The 12180-nt window shown below is 37.9% G+C and overlaps 1 protein-coding gene across 1 annotated transcript in view; it reads left to right on the top strand.

Annotated features, from left to right (window-relative positions):
• The window catches only part of SLC49A4 (solute carrier family 49 member 4), a 97857-nt gene that overhangs the window by 30723 nt on the left and 54954 nt on the right, over positions 1–12180 (top strand). Inside the window, exon 4 of the mRNA XM_082624900.1 lies at positions 11060–11189. Within this exon, the coding sequence (XP_082481026.1) occupies positions 11060–11189 (130 nt within the window). The remainder of the gene's footprint in view (positions 1–11059; positions 11190–12180) is intronic.

Genomic DNA, 12180 nt, shown 5'->3' with positions numbered 1-12180 from the left:
TTAAGCACTGTATAACGCATTGTCTGGTGTCTTTTCTAGATATCAGTATAAAAAACTGAACATCATGATCCACGATAAATATTTGTTAAGCATCTGTTGGTAGGTGTTAAGCCCATTTTCTCCCTTGCAGTTTCCCTGTTATTGGCCATGTTCTCTGACCTTATAAACCTATATCACCCATGATTTATCCTTTTCATTTCCTACTCTCTGTATGTTTAGTCTGTTAATAAGGGATGTTGATCTTTTCAAAGTATTCTCCTGGGTCCTTTTTCCTTATTTCTAGAGTCAAGCCCTAGTCCACTCTTAGATCTCCTTAAATATATCCCCTCTCCCCATGTGCCTGCTTATTATTTCCTTCTGCATTCAGAAAACTTTTTATAAGTGTTTACTATATATCAAGGACCTTGCTAAGCACTGGGATTTGGTAAGATCACTGATGAGATCATTATAATACAAATAAGGATATACAGAGCTTAGAAGGCCTAATTGACCTGGCTTTGGGGAGAAGTTGAGGAGTCAGGGAAGGCTTCACTAGGAATGTGATAATTAAAACTAAGAATTTCATAGGAGTTCACTGAATGTTCAAGCGGGTTAAGGTTCCTTATAGAAGGAACAGCAACTGAGAAGGCAGAGAAGGTATGAGAGAGCTCAGTATGTCGAGGGAACTGCACGTAATTTGCTGTGACTAGAGTAGTGTAAATATGTGTTTGGGTGTAGGTAGCACGTGGCAGAAAATGAGACTGGAAAGATAAAGGACCAGATTATGATGCACTTCATATTAGTTCATGTATTTACTTATTAATTTAACAAATATATTTTGAACTCCTCTGTATCTGTCAGCGTGCTAGGCACTGAAGTAACATGGTTCCTGACCAAGCAGAACTTACAGTGTCCCAAAGGATACAGACAAACAGTTGTAAAACAGGGTTATAAGGGCTATAACCAAAGACCTACAGTTGCTTTGAGAGCTCAGAGGAGAAGCACCTAACCAGATTTTGGTGGTCAAGTAGAGCTTCCTGGAGTTGCAGCATCTAATTTGGAACCTGACGGATGAGAGTTAGCTAACTATAATGGGCAGAAGGAAGAATACATTAGAAAGACAGAGAGAACCATGGAGGAGAAGCCCAGTAACGGCAGGGAGAGCCTGCTGCATTCAAGCAACTGAAAACCCAGAGTAGCTTAGATCTGGTGAGAGTGGTGATAGATGAAGCCAGAGAGGTAAGCCATACCACGCAAGCCTTCTAAGCAGAAGTAAAGGGTTTGAAGTTCATCGTGTTGTAGGCAAAGGCCACATTCTGGAGAATTTTACACTAGAGAGTTCTATAATGGAATTTACATTTCAAAACATTGGCCTGGCCAAAATGTTCGTTCCGGTTTCTCTGGAACATGGAGAAACCCAAATGAACATTTTGGCCAACCCAGTAGGATTTGGAGGGAATAAAAGTGAAATTAGAGGTGGTGGCAGTAAATAAAGCATTTACCCCCCTGTAGACAGCTCACTCCTTTTCTTTTTTTTTTGGGGGGGGGACCCAATGTTATTGATGCACAGGAAATTTGGTATTTTCTGCTTACATTACTCTTCAGTCTCCCACTTTATTATATAGGAAAAGGCATGACCATTTTTTAAAATTTAATTTCATTTATTTTTTTATACAGCAAGTTCTTATTAGTCATCCATTTTATACACATCAGTGTATACATGTCAATCCCAATCTCCCAATTCATCACACCACCACCACCCCCAGCGCTTCCCCGCTTGGTGTCCATACATTTGTTCTCTACTTCTGTGTCTCTATTTCTGCCTTGCAAACCGGTTCATCTGTACCATTTTTCTAGGTTCCACATATATGCATTAATATATGATATTTGTTCTTCTATTTCTGACTTACTTCACTCTGTATGACAGTCTCTAGATCTATCCATGTCTCTACAGATGAGCCAATTTCGTTCCTTTTTATGGCTAAGTAATATTCCATTGTATATGTGTACCACATCTTCTTTATCCATTTGTCTGTCAGTGGGCATTTACGTTGCTTCCATGACCTGGCTGTTGTAACTAGTGCTGCAGTGAACATTGGGGTGCATGTGTCTTTTTGAATTATGGTTTTCTTTGGGTATATGCCCAGTAGTGGGATTGCTGGGTCATATGATTTAAAAACTATTTTTAGTTTCTAAGGAACCTCCATCCTGTTCTCCATAGTGGCTGTATCAATTCACATTCCTACCAACAGTGCAAGAGGGTTCCCTTTACCCCACACCCACTCCAGAATTTGTTGTTTGTAGATTTTCTGATGATGCCCATTCTAATCCGTGTGAGGTGATACCTCATTGTAGTTTTGATTTGCATTTCTCTAATAATTAGTGATGTTGAGCAGCTTTTCATGTGCTTCTTGGCCATCTGTATGTCTTCTTTGGAGAAATGTCTATTTAGGTCTTCTGCCCATTTTTGGATTGGGTTGTTTGTTTTTCTAATATTGAGCTGCATGAGCTGTTTATAAATTTTGGAGATTAATCCTTTGTCCATTGATTCATTTGCAAATATTTTCTCCCATTCTGAGGGTTGTCTTTTTGTCTTGTTTATGGTTTCCTTTGCTGTGCAAAAGCTTTTAAGTTTCATTAGGTCCCATTTGTTTATTTTTGTTTTTATTTCCATTACTCTAGGAGTTGGATCAAAAAAAATCTTGCTGTGATTTATGTCAAAGAGTGTTCTTCCTCCGTTTTCCTCTAAGAGTTTTATAGTTTCCACTCTTACATTTAGGTCTCTAATCCATTTTGAGTTTATTTTTGTGTATGGTTAGGGAGGGTTCTAATTTCATTCTTTTACATGTAGCTGTCCAGTTTTCCCAGCACCACTTATTGAAGAAGGTGTCTTTTCTCCATTGTATATCATTGCCTCCTTTGTCATAGATTAGGTGACCCTAGGTGCGTGGGTTTATCTCTGGGCTTTCTATCTTGTTCCATTGATCTATATTTCTGTTTTTGTGCCAGTGCCATATTGTCTTGATTACTGTAGCTTTGTAGTATAGTCTGAAGTCAGGGAGTTTGATTCCTCCAGCTCCATTTCTTTCCCTCAAGACTGTTTTGGCTATTCGGGGTCTTTTGTGTCTCCATACACAATTTTAAGATTTGTGTTCTAGTTCTGTAAAAAAATGCCATTCGTAATTTGATAGGGATTGCACTGAATATGTAGATTGCTTTGGGTAGTATAGTCATTTTCACAATATTGATTCTTCCAATCCAAGAACATGGTTTTTCTCTCCATCTGTTTGTATCACCTTTAATTTCTTTCATCAGTGTCTAACAGTTTTCTGCATATAGGTCTCTTGTCTCCCTAGGTAGGTTTATTCCTAGGTATTTTATTCTTTCTGTTGCAATGGTGAATGGGATTGTTTCCTTAATTTCTCTTTCAGATTTTTCATTATTAGTGTATAGGAATGCAAGAGATTTCTGTGCATTTATTTTGTATCCTGCAACTTTACCAAATTCATTGATTAGCCCTAGTAGTTTTCTGGTGACATCTTGAGGATTCTCTGTGTATAGTATCATGTCATCTGCAAACAGTGACAGTTTGACTTCTCCTTTCCAATTTTTATTCCTTTTATTTCTTTTTCGTCTCTGATGCTGTGGCTAGGACTTCCAAAACTAAGTTGAATAATAGTGGTGAGAGTGGACATCCTTGTCTTGTTCCTGATCCTAGAGGAAATGCTTTCACTTTTTCACCATTGAGAATGATGTTTGCTGTGGGTTTGTCATATATGGCCTTTACTATGTTGAAGTAGGTTACCTCTGTGCCCACTTTCTGGAGAGTTTTTATCATAAATGGGTGTTGAATTTTGTCAGAAGTTTTTTCTGCATCTATTGAGATGATCATATGGTTCTTATTCTTCAATTTGTTAATATGGTGTATCGTATTGATTTGCTTATATTGAAGAATCCTTGCATCGCTGGGATAAATCCCACTTGATCATGGTGTATGCTCCTTTTAATGTGTTGTTGAGGATTTTTATTTTATTTTATTTTATTTGAGGTACGCGGGCCTCTCACTCTTGTGGCCTCTCCCATTGCAGAGCACAGCCTCTGGACACACAGCCTCAGCGGCCATGGCTCACGGGCCTAGCCGCTCTGTGGCATGTGGGATCTTCCCAGACTGGGGCACGAACCCATGTTCCCTGCATCGGCAGGCAGACTCTCAACCACTGCGCCACCAGGGAAGCCCCTTGTTGAGAATTTTTGCATCTATATTCATCAGTGATACTGGTCTGTCATTTTCTTTTTTTGTAGTATCTTTGTCTGGTTTTGGTATCAGGGTGATGGTGGCCTCATAGAATGAGTTTGGGAGAGTTCCTTGCTCTGCAATTTTTTGGAAGAATTTGAGAAGGATGGGTGTTAGCTCTCCTCTAAATGTTTGAGAGAATTCACCTGTGCAGCCATCTGGTCCTGGACTTTTGTTTGTTGGAAGATTTTTAATCACAGTTGCAATTTCATTACTTATGATTGTTCTGTTCATAGTTTCTATTTCTTGTTCAGTCTCGGAAGGTTATACCATTCTAAGAATTTGTCCATTTCATCCAGGTTGTCCATTTTATTGGCATAGAGTTACTTGTAGTAGTCTCTTAGGATGCTTTGTATTTCTGTGGTGTCTGTTGTAACTTCTCCTTCTTCATTTCTAATTTTATTGATTTGAGTCCTCTCCCTCTTTTTCTTGACGAGTCTGGCTAAAGGTTTATCAATTTTGTTTATCTTCTCAAAGAACCAGCTTTTAGTTTTATTGATCTTTGCTATTGTTTTCTTTGTTTCTATTTCATTTATTTCTGCTCTGATCTTTATGATTTCTTTCCTTCTGCTAACTTTGGGTTTTGTTTGTTCTTCTTCCTCTAGTTCCTTTAGGTGTAAGGTTAGATTGTTTATTTGAGAGTTTTCTTGTTTCTTGAGGTAAGCTTGTATAGCTATAAACTTCTCTCTTAGAACTGCTTTTGCTGCATCCCATAGGTTTTGGATCTTCGTGTTTTCATTGTCATTTGTCTCTAGGTATTTTTTGATTTCCTCTTTGATTTCTTCAGTGATCTCTTGGTTATTTAGTAACGTATTGTTTAGCCTCCATGTGTTTTGTGTTTTTTACGTTTTTTTCCCTGTAATTCATTTCCAATATCATAGCGTTTGGTCAGAAAAGATGCTTGATATGATTTCAGTTTTCTTAAATTTACTGAGATTTGATTTGTGACCCAAGATGTGATCTATCCTGGAGAATGTTCCATGCGCACTTGAGAAGAACATGTAATCTGATGTTTTTGGATGGAATGTCATATAAATGTCAATTAAATCTATGTGGTCTATTGTGTCATTTAAAGCTTGTGTTTCCTTATTAATTTTCTGTTTGGATGATCTGTCCATTGGTGAAAGTGAGGTGTTCAAGTCCCCCACTATTATTGTGTTTCTGTCGATTTCCTCTTTTATTGCTGTTAGCAGTTGCCTTATGTATTGAGGTGCTCCTATGTTGGTTGCATATATATTTATAATAGTTATATCTTCTTCTTGGATTGATCTCTTGATCATTATGGAGCGTCCTTCCTTGTCTCTTGTAACATTCTTTATTTTAAAGTCTATTTTATCTGATATGAGTATTGCTACTCCAGCTTTCTTTTGATTTCCATTTGCATGGAATATCTTTTTCCATCCCCTCACTTTCAGTCTGTATGTGTCCCTAGGTCTGAAGTGGGTCTCTTGTAGACAGCATATACATGGGTCTTGCTTTTGTATCCATTCAGCCAGCCTGTGTCTTTTGGTTGGAGCATTTAATCCTTTTACATTTAAGGTAATTATCTATATGTATGTTCCTGTTACCATTTTCTTAATTGTTTTGGGTTTGTTTTAGTAGGTTCTTTTCTTCTCTTGTGTTTCCCACTTAGAGAAGTTCCTTTAGCATTTGTTGGAGAGCTGGTTTGGTGGTGCTGAAGTCTCTTAGCTTTTGCTTGTCTGTAAAGCTTTTCATTTCTCCATCGAATCTGAATGAGATCCTTGCTGGGTAGAGCAATCTTGGTTGTTGGTTCTTCCCTTTCATCACTTAAAGTATATCATGCCACTCTCTTCTGGTTTGTAGAGTTTCTGCTGAGAAATCAGCTGTTAACCTTATGGGAGTTCCCTAGTCTGTTATTTGTCATTTTTCCCTTGCTGCTTTCAATAATTTTTCTTTAAGTTTTGCCAGTTTGATTACTGTGTGTCTCGGCGTGTATCTCCTTGGGTTTATCCTGTATGGGACTGTCTGCGCTTCCTGGACTTGAGTGGCTATTTCCTTTCCCATGTTAGGGAAGTTTTCAACTATAATCTCTTCAAATATTTTCTCTCTGTCTTCTCCCTCTGGGACCCCTATAAGCTGAATGTTTTTGCGTTTAACGTTGTCCCAGAGGTCTCTTAAGCTGTCTTCATTTCTTTTCATTCTTTTTTCTTTATTCTATTCTGCAGCAGTGAATTCCACCATGCTGTCTTCCAGGTCACTTATCCGTTTTTCTGCCTCAGTTATTCTGCTATTGATTCCTTCTAGTGTAGTTTTCATTTCAGTTATTGTATTGTTCATCTCTGTTTGTTTGTTCTTTAATTCTTCTAAATCTTTGTTAAACATTTCTTGCATCTTCTTGATCTTTGCTTCCATTCTTTTTCCGAGGTCCTGGATCATCTTCACTATCATTATTCTGAATTCTTTTTCTGGAAGGTTGCCTGTCTTCGCTTCATTTAGTTGTTTTTCTGAGGTTTTATCTTGTTCCTTCATCTGGTACATGGCCCCTGCCTTTTCATATTGTCTGTCTTTCTGTGAATGTGGTTTTTGTTCCACAGCCTGCAGGATTGTAATTCTTCTTACTTCTACTCGACAGCTCACTCCTTTTAAAGAAAGAAGTTGAAATGTAGAAGTAAATAAGTAAATAAAACTGAAAGTAGGTAAAACATAAATTTTAAAGTTTATTTTTGTTATATCATTCTTTTTATTAAAAGCTTAAGCAATCATTATATCTTTTAAATGACTAGATTTTAGGCATTATTGGGCATGTATTAATGCTCTACATCCTCTGCCTTATGGTTCCCATGCAGTCAAGCAGAAACCCCCACTCAGAGCTTCTAGCTATTGCTTCAGTGCTTTTGTATTTTCCAGTTTGCCTCCCTGAGATAATGTCCCATGACCCTTCATTCCATTAAAAAATATTTTGCTTAGAATCATGATCTTAAGAGATCAATGACTCTTAAACTAAAATTATTTCAGACAAAGACATCATAAGTAAACTTTTGACCAATATATATAGGCCCACAGGTAGGTCCTCAAGAAAATACTAGCAAACCAAATCCAGTAACATAATAAGGATTATACACCACCAGCAAATGGGATTTATTCCTGGAATGCAATTTGGTTTAACATTCAAAATTCAGCTAATGTAATATGTTAAATCAATAGAATGAAGGAGAAAAACTATGTGATCATCTTAATAGATGAAAAACAAAAGCATTTGGGAAACCCAGCACTCTTTCAACATAAAAACACCCAACAAATTACAAATAGACAGGAACTCCCTCAACCTAATAATATTAGGGCATCTACAAAAAACCCATAGATAAGATCATATCTAATGGTCAAAGACTGAACGCATACCCTCCTGAGATCTGGAACAAGACAAGGGTGTCCACTCTTGCCGTGTCTACTTAACATGGTGCTGGAGATTCTAACCGGGATGACTGAGTAAGAAAAATAAGTAAAAGGCATCTATATCAGAAAGAAGGAAGTAAAGCTATCTCTTGAAAATGACATGATCTTGAATATAGAAAATCCTCTGTAAGCTTGAAAAAAACTATTAGATCTAAAAAATCAAGTTTTAGGGTGCAAGATTAATATATAAAAATGAACTGTATTTCTACACGTTTGCAATGAACAATCCAAACATGTAATTAGGAAAACAGTGCATTTGCAATAGCCTCAAAAAGAATAAAATATTTAGGAATAAAGTTAACAATATAAGTGTAAAACTTGCACTCTGAAGACTATAGAGCACTATTGAAAGAAACTAAAGAAGACCTAAAGAAATGGAAAGGCATCCTGTTCATGTGTTAGAAGTTTTAATATTGCGAAGGTGATAATACTCCCCACATTTATCTACAAATTCAGTGCAATCTCAATTAATATTCAGCTGCCTTTGTTGCAGAAATTGGCAAGCTGATCTTAAAATCTGTATGGAAATGTAAGGGACTCAGAATAGTCAAAACAACCTTGAAAAGGAACAAAGTTGGAGAACTCACAATTTCCAGTTTCAAAACTTACTACAAAGCTACACTGATCAAGACAGCATGATACTGGCATAATGATAGACATATAAATCAACAAAAGTGAGATTCCAAAAAATAAACCATTACATTTATAGTCAATTGAATTTTGACAACAGTGACAAGACAATTCAATGGGGAAAGAATAGGCTTTTCAACAAGTGGTATTGTAATAACTGGATATGCACATGCAAAAGAATCAATTTGAATCCCTTCCTTACCCCATACATAAAAATTAATTCAAAATAGGTCATAGGGCTTCCCTGGTGGCGCAGTGGTTGAGAGTCCGCCTGCCGATGCAGGGGACACGGGTTCATGCCCCGGTCTGGGAAGATCCCACATGCCGCGGAGCGGCTAGGCCTGTGAGCCATGGCTGCTGAGTCTGCGCGTCCGGAGCTTGTGCTCCGCAATGGGAGAGGCCACAACAGTAAGAGGCCCGTGTACCGCAAAAAAAAAAAAAAAAAAAAAAAAAGGTCATAAACCTAAATGTGAGAACTAAAACTATATAAACTCTTAGAAGAAAACATAGGAGTAAACCTTCATGACCTTGGGTTAGGCAAAGCCTTTTTATAAAGGACACTGAGAGCACAAATGGCAAAAGAAAAAATAGAAAAATAGGATTTCATTAAAATTAACATCTTGTGCTTCAAAATACACCATCAACAAAATGAAAAGACAACCCACAGAATGGGAGAAAATAATTGCAAATCATGTATCTGGTAAGGAACTTGTATCCAGAATATTTTTTTAAATTCTTACAATTCAACAACGAAAAGACAAACAATTCAATTAAAAGATGGGCAAAGGACTCGAATAGAGATTTCTCCAAAGAAGATACACAAATGGCCAAGAAGCACATGAAAAGTTGCTCATTGTCATTAGTCATTAGGGAAATGTAAATCAAAACAATAATGAGTTAAACTTCAACCCAGTAGGGTGACTAGAATCAATAAAATGGAAAATAACAAATGTTGATGAGAAAGTGGAGAAATTGGAACCCTCGTACTTTGCTGGTAGTAATATAAAATGGTACAGCCTCTTTGGAAACAGGTTGGCATTTCCTCAAAATGTTAAACATAGATTACCGTATGACCCACCAATTCCATTTCCAGGTACATGCCTAAGTGAGATGAAAACATACATCCATGCAGAAATTTGCACACAAATATTTGTAGTAGCATTATTCATAATAGCCCCAAAGTAGAAGCAATCTAAATGTCTATTAACTAAGTGGATTTAAAAATGTGGTGTATCCATTCAGTGGAATATTATTTGGCAGAAAATAAAGTACTGCTCCAACATGGGTGAGTCTTGAAAACATTAAGTGAAAGAAGCCAGTCACAAAAGACTACATATTATATGATTCCATTTATTAGAAATGTCCATAGTACTCAAATCCATAGAGATTGAAAGCAGATTAATGGTTGTCTGGGGCTAGGAAGTTTGTGGGGTAATGGATACAGAGTTTCTTTGGGGGATGATGTTAATTGTGGTGATGGTTGTAAAATTCATTGAATTATGCACTTTAATGTGTGAGTTATATGTCACGTGAATTATATCTCAGTGAAGCTGTTTACAAAAATGCCAGTAGTAAGATGGGCAAAGAATACAAACAAGACAATCACAGAAGAAATACAAATGGCCAATAAGCATATGGAAGATGCTCATTCATTGTTACTAATAATTAAAAGGACTATAAGGCAATTCATTTACTACTTGTTCCTCAGATTGTCAAAGAATAAAGAAAGACATTATCTGTGGTTAAGTGTCTTATAGAAATATTGTACCTTTTGTTAAGAATATAGCCCTAGAATTAGAATTATCCTACTGAAAGGATCTCTAGAAATCACTTAATCCATTTCCTTTATTGTCCCAGAAAGAGTAAGGGATTCATTCAATTTATAAGTTAATTAATGGCATGGATAGGTCTATACTCCAAGGCTTCCTGACTTTTCTACTAGAGTCATGCTTTTCTACTAAATTGGGCACAGTTAAAAGCTGGAGTTTCCATGTGCCAGAACTCTGGATGGAATGATCAGGACTCCTAGGAACCTTTCCTTCTGTAATGGTGCCAACCTAAGATTGTTCAGATGTTCATTTTACTTCTGATTGTTTAATAGCCTACATTAGCTAGTCTTGCGTTTGTTAAATTTTGCTCTCTGTCTCCTGGTTTCTTTCTTTCTTTTTTTTTTTTCTTTTTTGGATGCTTTCCTGTTTTGTTCAGATTTCCCATGTAGCCTATAAATTGAGTCTTTCCTACACAGTGCATCAGAATATCCTGTCATTGACCAAACAAACCTTCTCCTATTCTGTTCTTACCAATTTTCTATTATATTCTTTATTTCTTAGGACCATGCTTATTAGACAGTCATGCTTATTAGACAGTCTTTTGCGGTATGTGGGCCTCTCACTGTTGTGAGAGCACAGGCTCCAGACACGCAGGCTCAGTGGCCATGGCTCATGGGCCTAGCTGCTCTGCGGCATGTGGGATCTTCCTGGACCGGGGCACGAACCCGTGTCCCCTGCATCGGCAGGCGGACTCTGAACCACTGCGCCACCAGGGAAGCCCCTAAAAGTTATATTTTTATGTATCAGTCTTTCTCACAATACTGAGCTATTTTGGCTAGGCAAGTACTATATTTTGCTTATCTTTATATATCTAAAGCTTCATTGATGCGCAATAAATATCTGTTACATAGATACTTGAGATATTGAACTTTTTGTGTTGTTTGATTAACATCTTACTTTTTTTTTTTTCCAGAGTTTGGAGTTGTCTGCTTACTATTTTCTGCAACTCTAGCTTATTTCCCACCACGACCTCCTCTTCCTCCCAGTGTTGCTGCAGCTAGTCAGAGGCTGAGTTATCGGCGGAGCTTTTGTAGGTTATTAAGGTAAATATACTTAAAATCACTTAGTGGTTTTGACTAGCACCTTGAAGATAATTCCACATTTATCTAAGATAATTTAAGATAGTAGTTTTTCAACAACCTACTAATCAGATTGTAAATAATTGATAAAATATTGGTTAAATATTTTAGAGAGGGCTTCCCTGGTGGCGCAGTAGTTGGGAGTCCGCCTGCCGATGCAGGGGACACAGGTTCGTGCCCCGGTCCGGGAGGATCCCACGTGCCGTGGAGCAGCTAGGCCCATGAGCCATGGCCACTGAGCCTGCGCGTCCGGAGCCTGTGCTCCGCAACGGGAGAGGCCACAACAGTGAGAGGCCCACGTACCACACACACACACACACACAAAAAAATATATATATATATATATTTTTTTAGAGAGAGATTTCCTATCAGAAATCTATCTTTAAAAATTGCCCAGGACAGGAATAAAGACGCAGATGTAGAGAATGGACTTGAGGACACGGGGAGGGGGAAGGATAACCTAGGACGAAGTGAGAGAGTGGCACTAACATATATACACTACCAAATGTAAAATAGATAGCTAGTGGGAAGCAGCCGCATAGCACAGGGAGATCAGCTCAGTGCTTTGTGTCCCCCTAGAGGGGTGGGATAGGGAGGGTGGGAGGGAGATGCAAGAAGGAGGAGATATGGGGATATATGTATATGTATAGCTGATTCACTTTGTTATACAGCAGAAACTAACACAGCATTGTAAAGCAATTATACTCCAATAAAGATGTTAAAAAATAAAATAAAATAGAAACAAAATAAAATTAAATTAAATTAAAAAATTAAAATTGCCCAAAGCGGGGCTTCCCTGGTAGCACAGTGGTTGAGAGTCCACCTGCCGATTCAGGGGACACGGGTTTGTGCCCTGGTCCTGGAGGATCCCACATGCCACGGAGCAGCTGGGCCCGTGAGCCATGGCCGCTGAGCCTGCGCGTCTGGAGCCTGTGCTCCTCAGCGGGAGGCCACA

Source organism: Mesoplodon mirus (genome assembly GCF_964341445.2).
Source record: "Mesoplodon mirus genome assembly, chromosome: 6".
Lineage (NCBI taxonomy): Eukaryota > Metazoa > Chordata > Mammalia > Artiodactyla > Ziphiidae > Mesoplodon > Mesoplodon mirus.
Note: the sequence above shows the minus strand (reverse complement) of the source record. Positions and strands in the feature narration are given on the sequence as shown.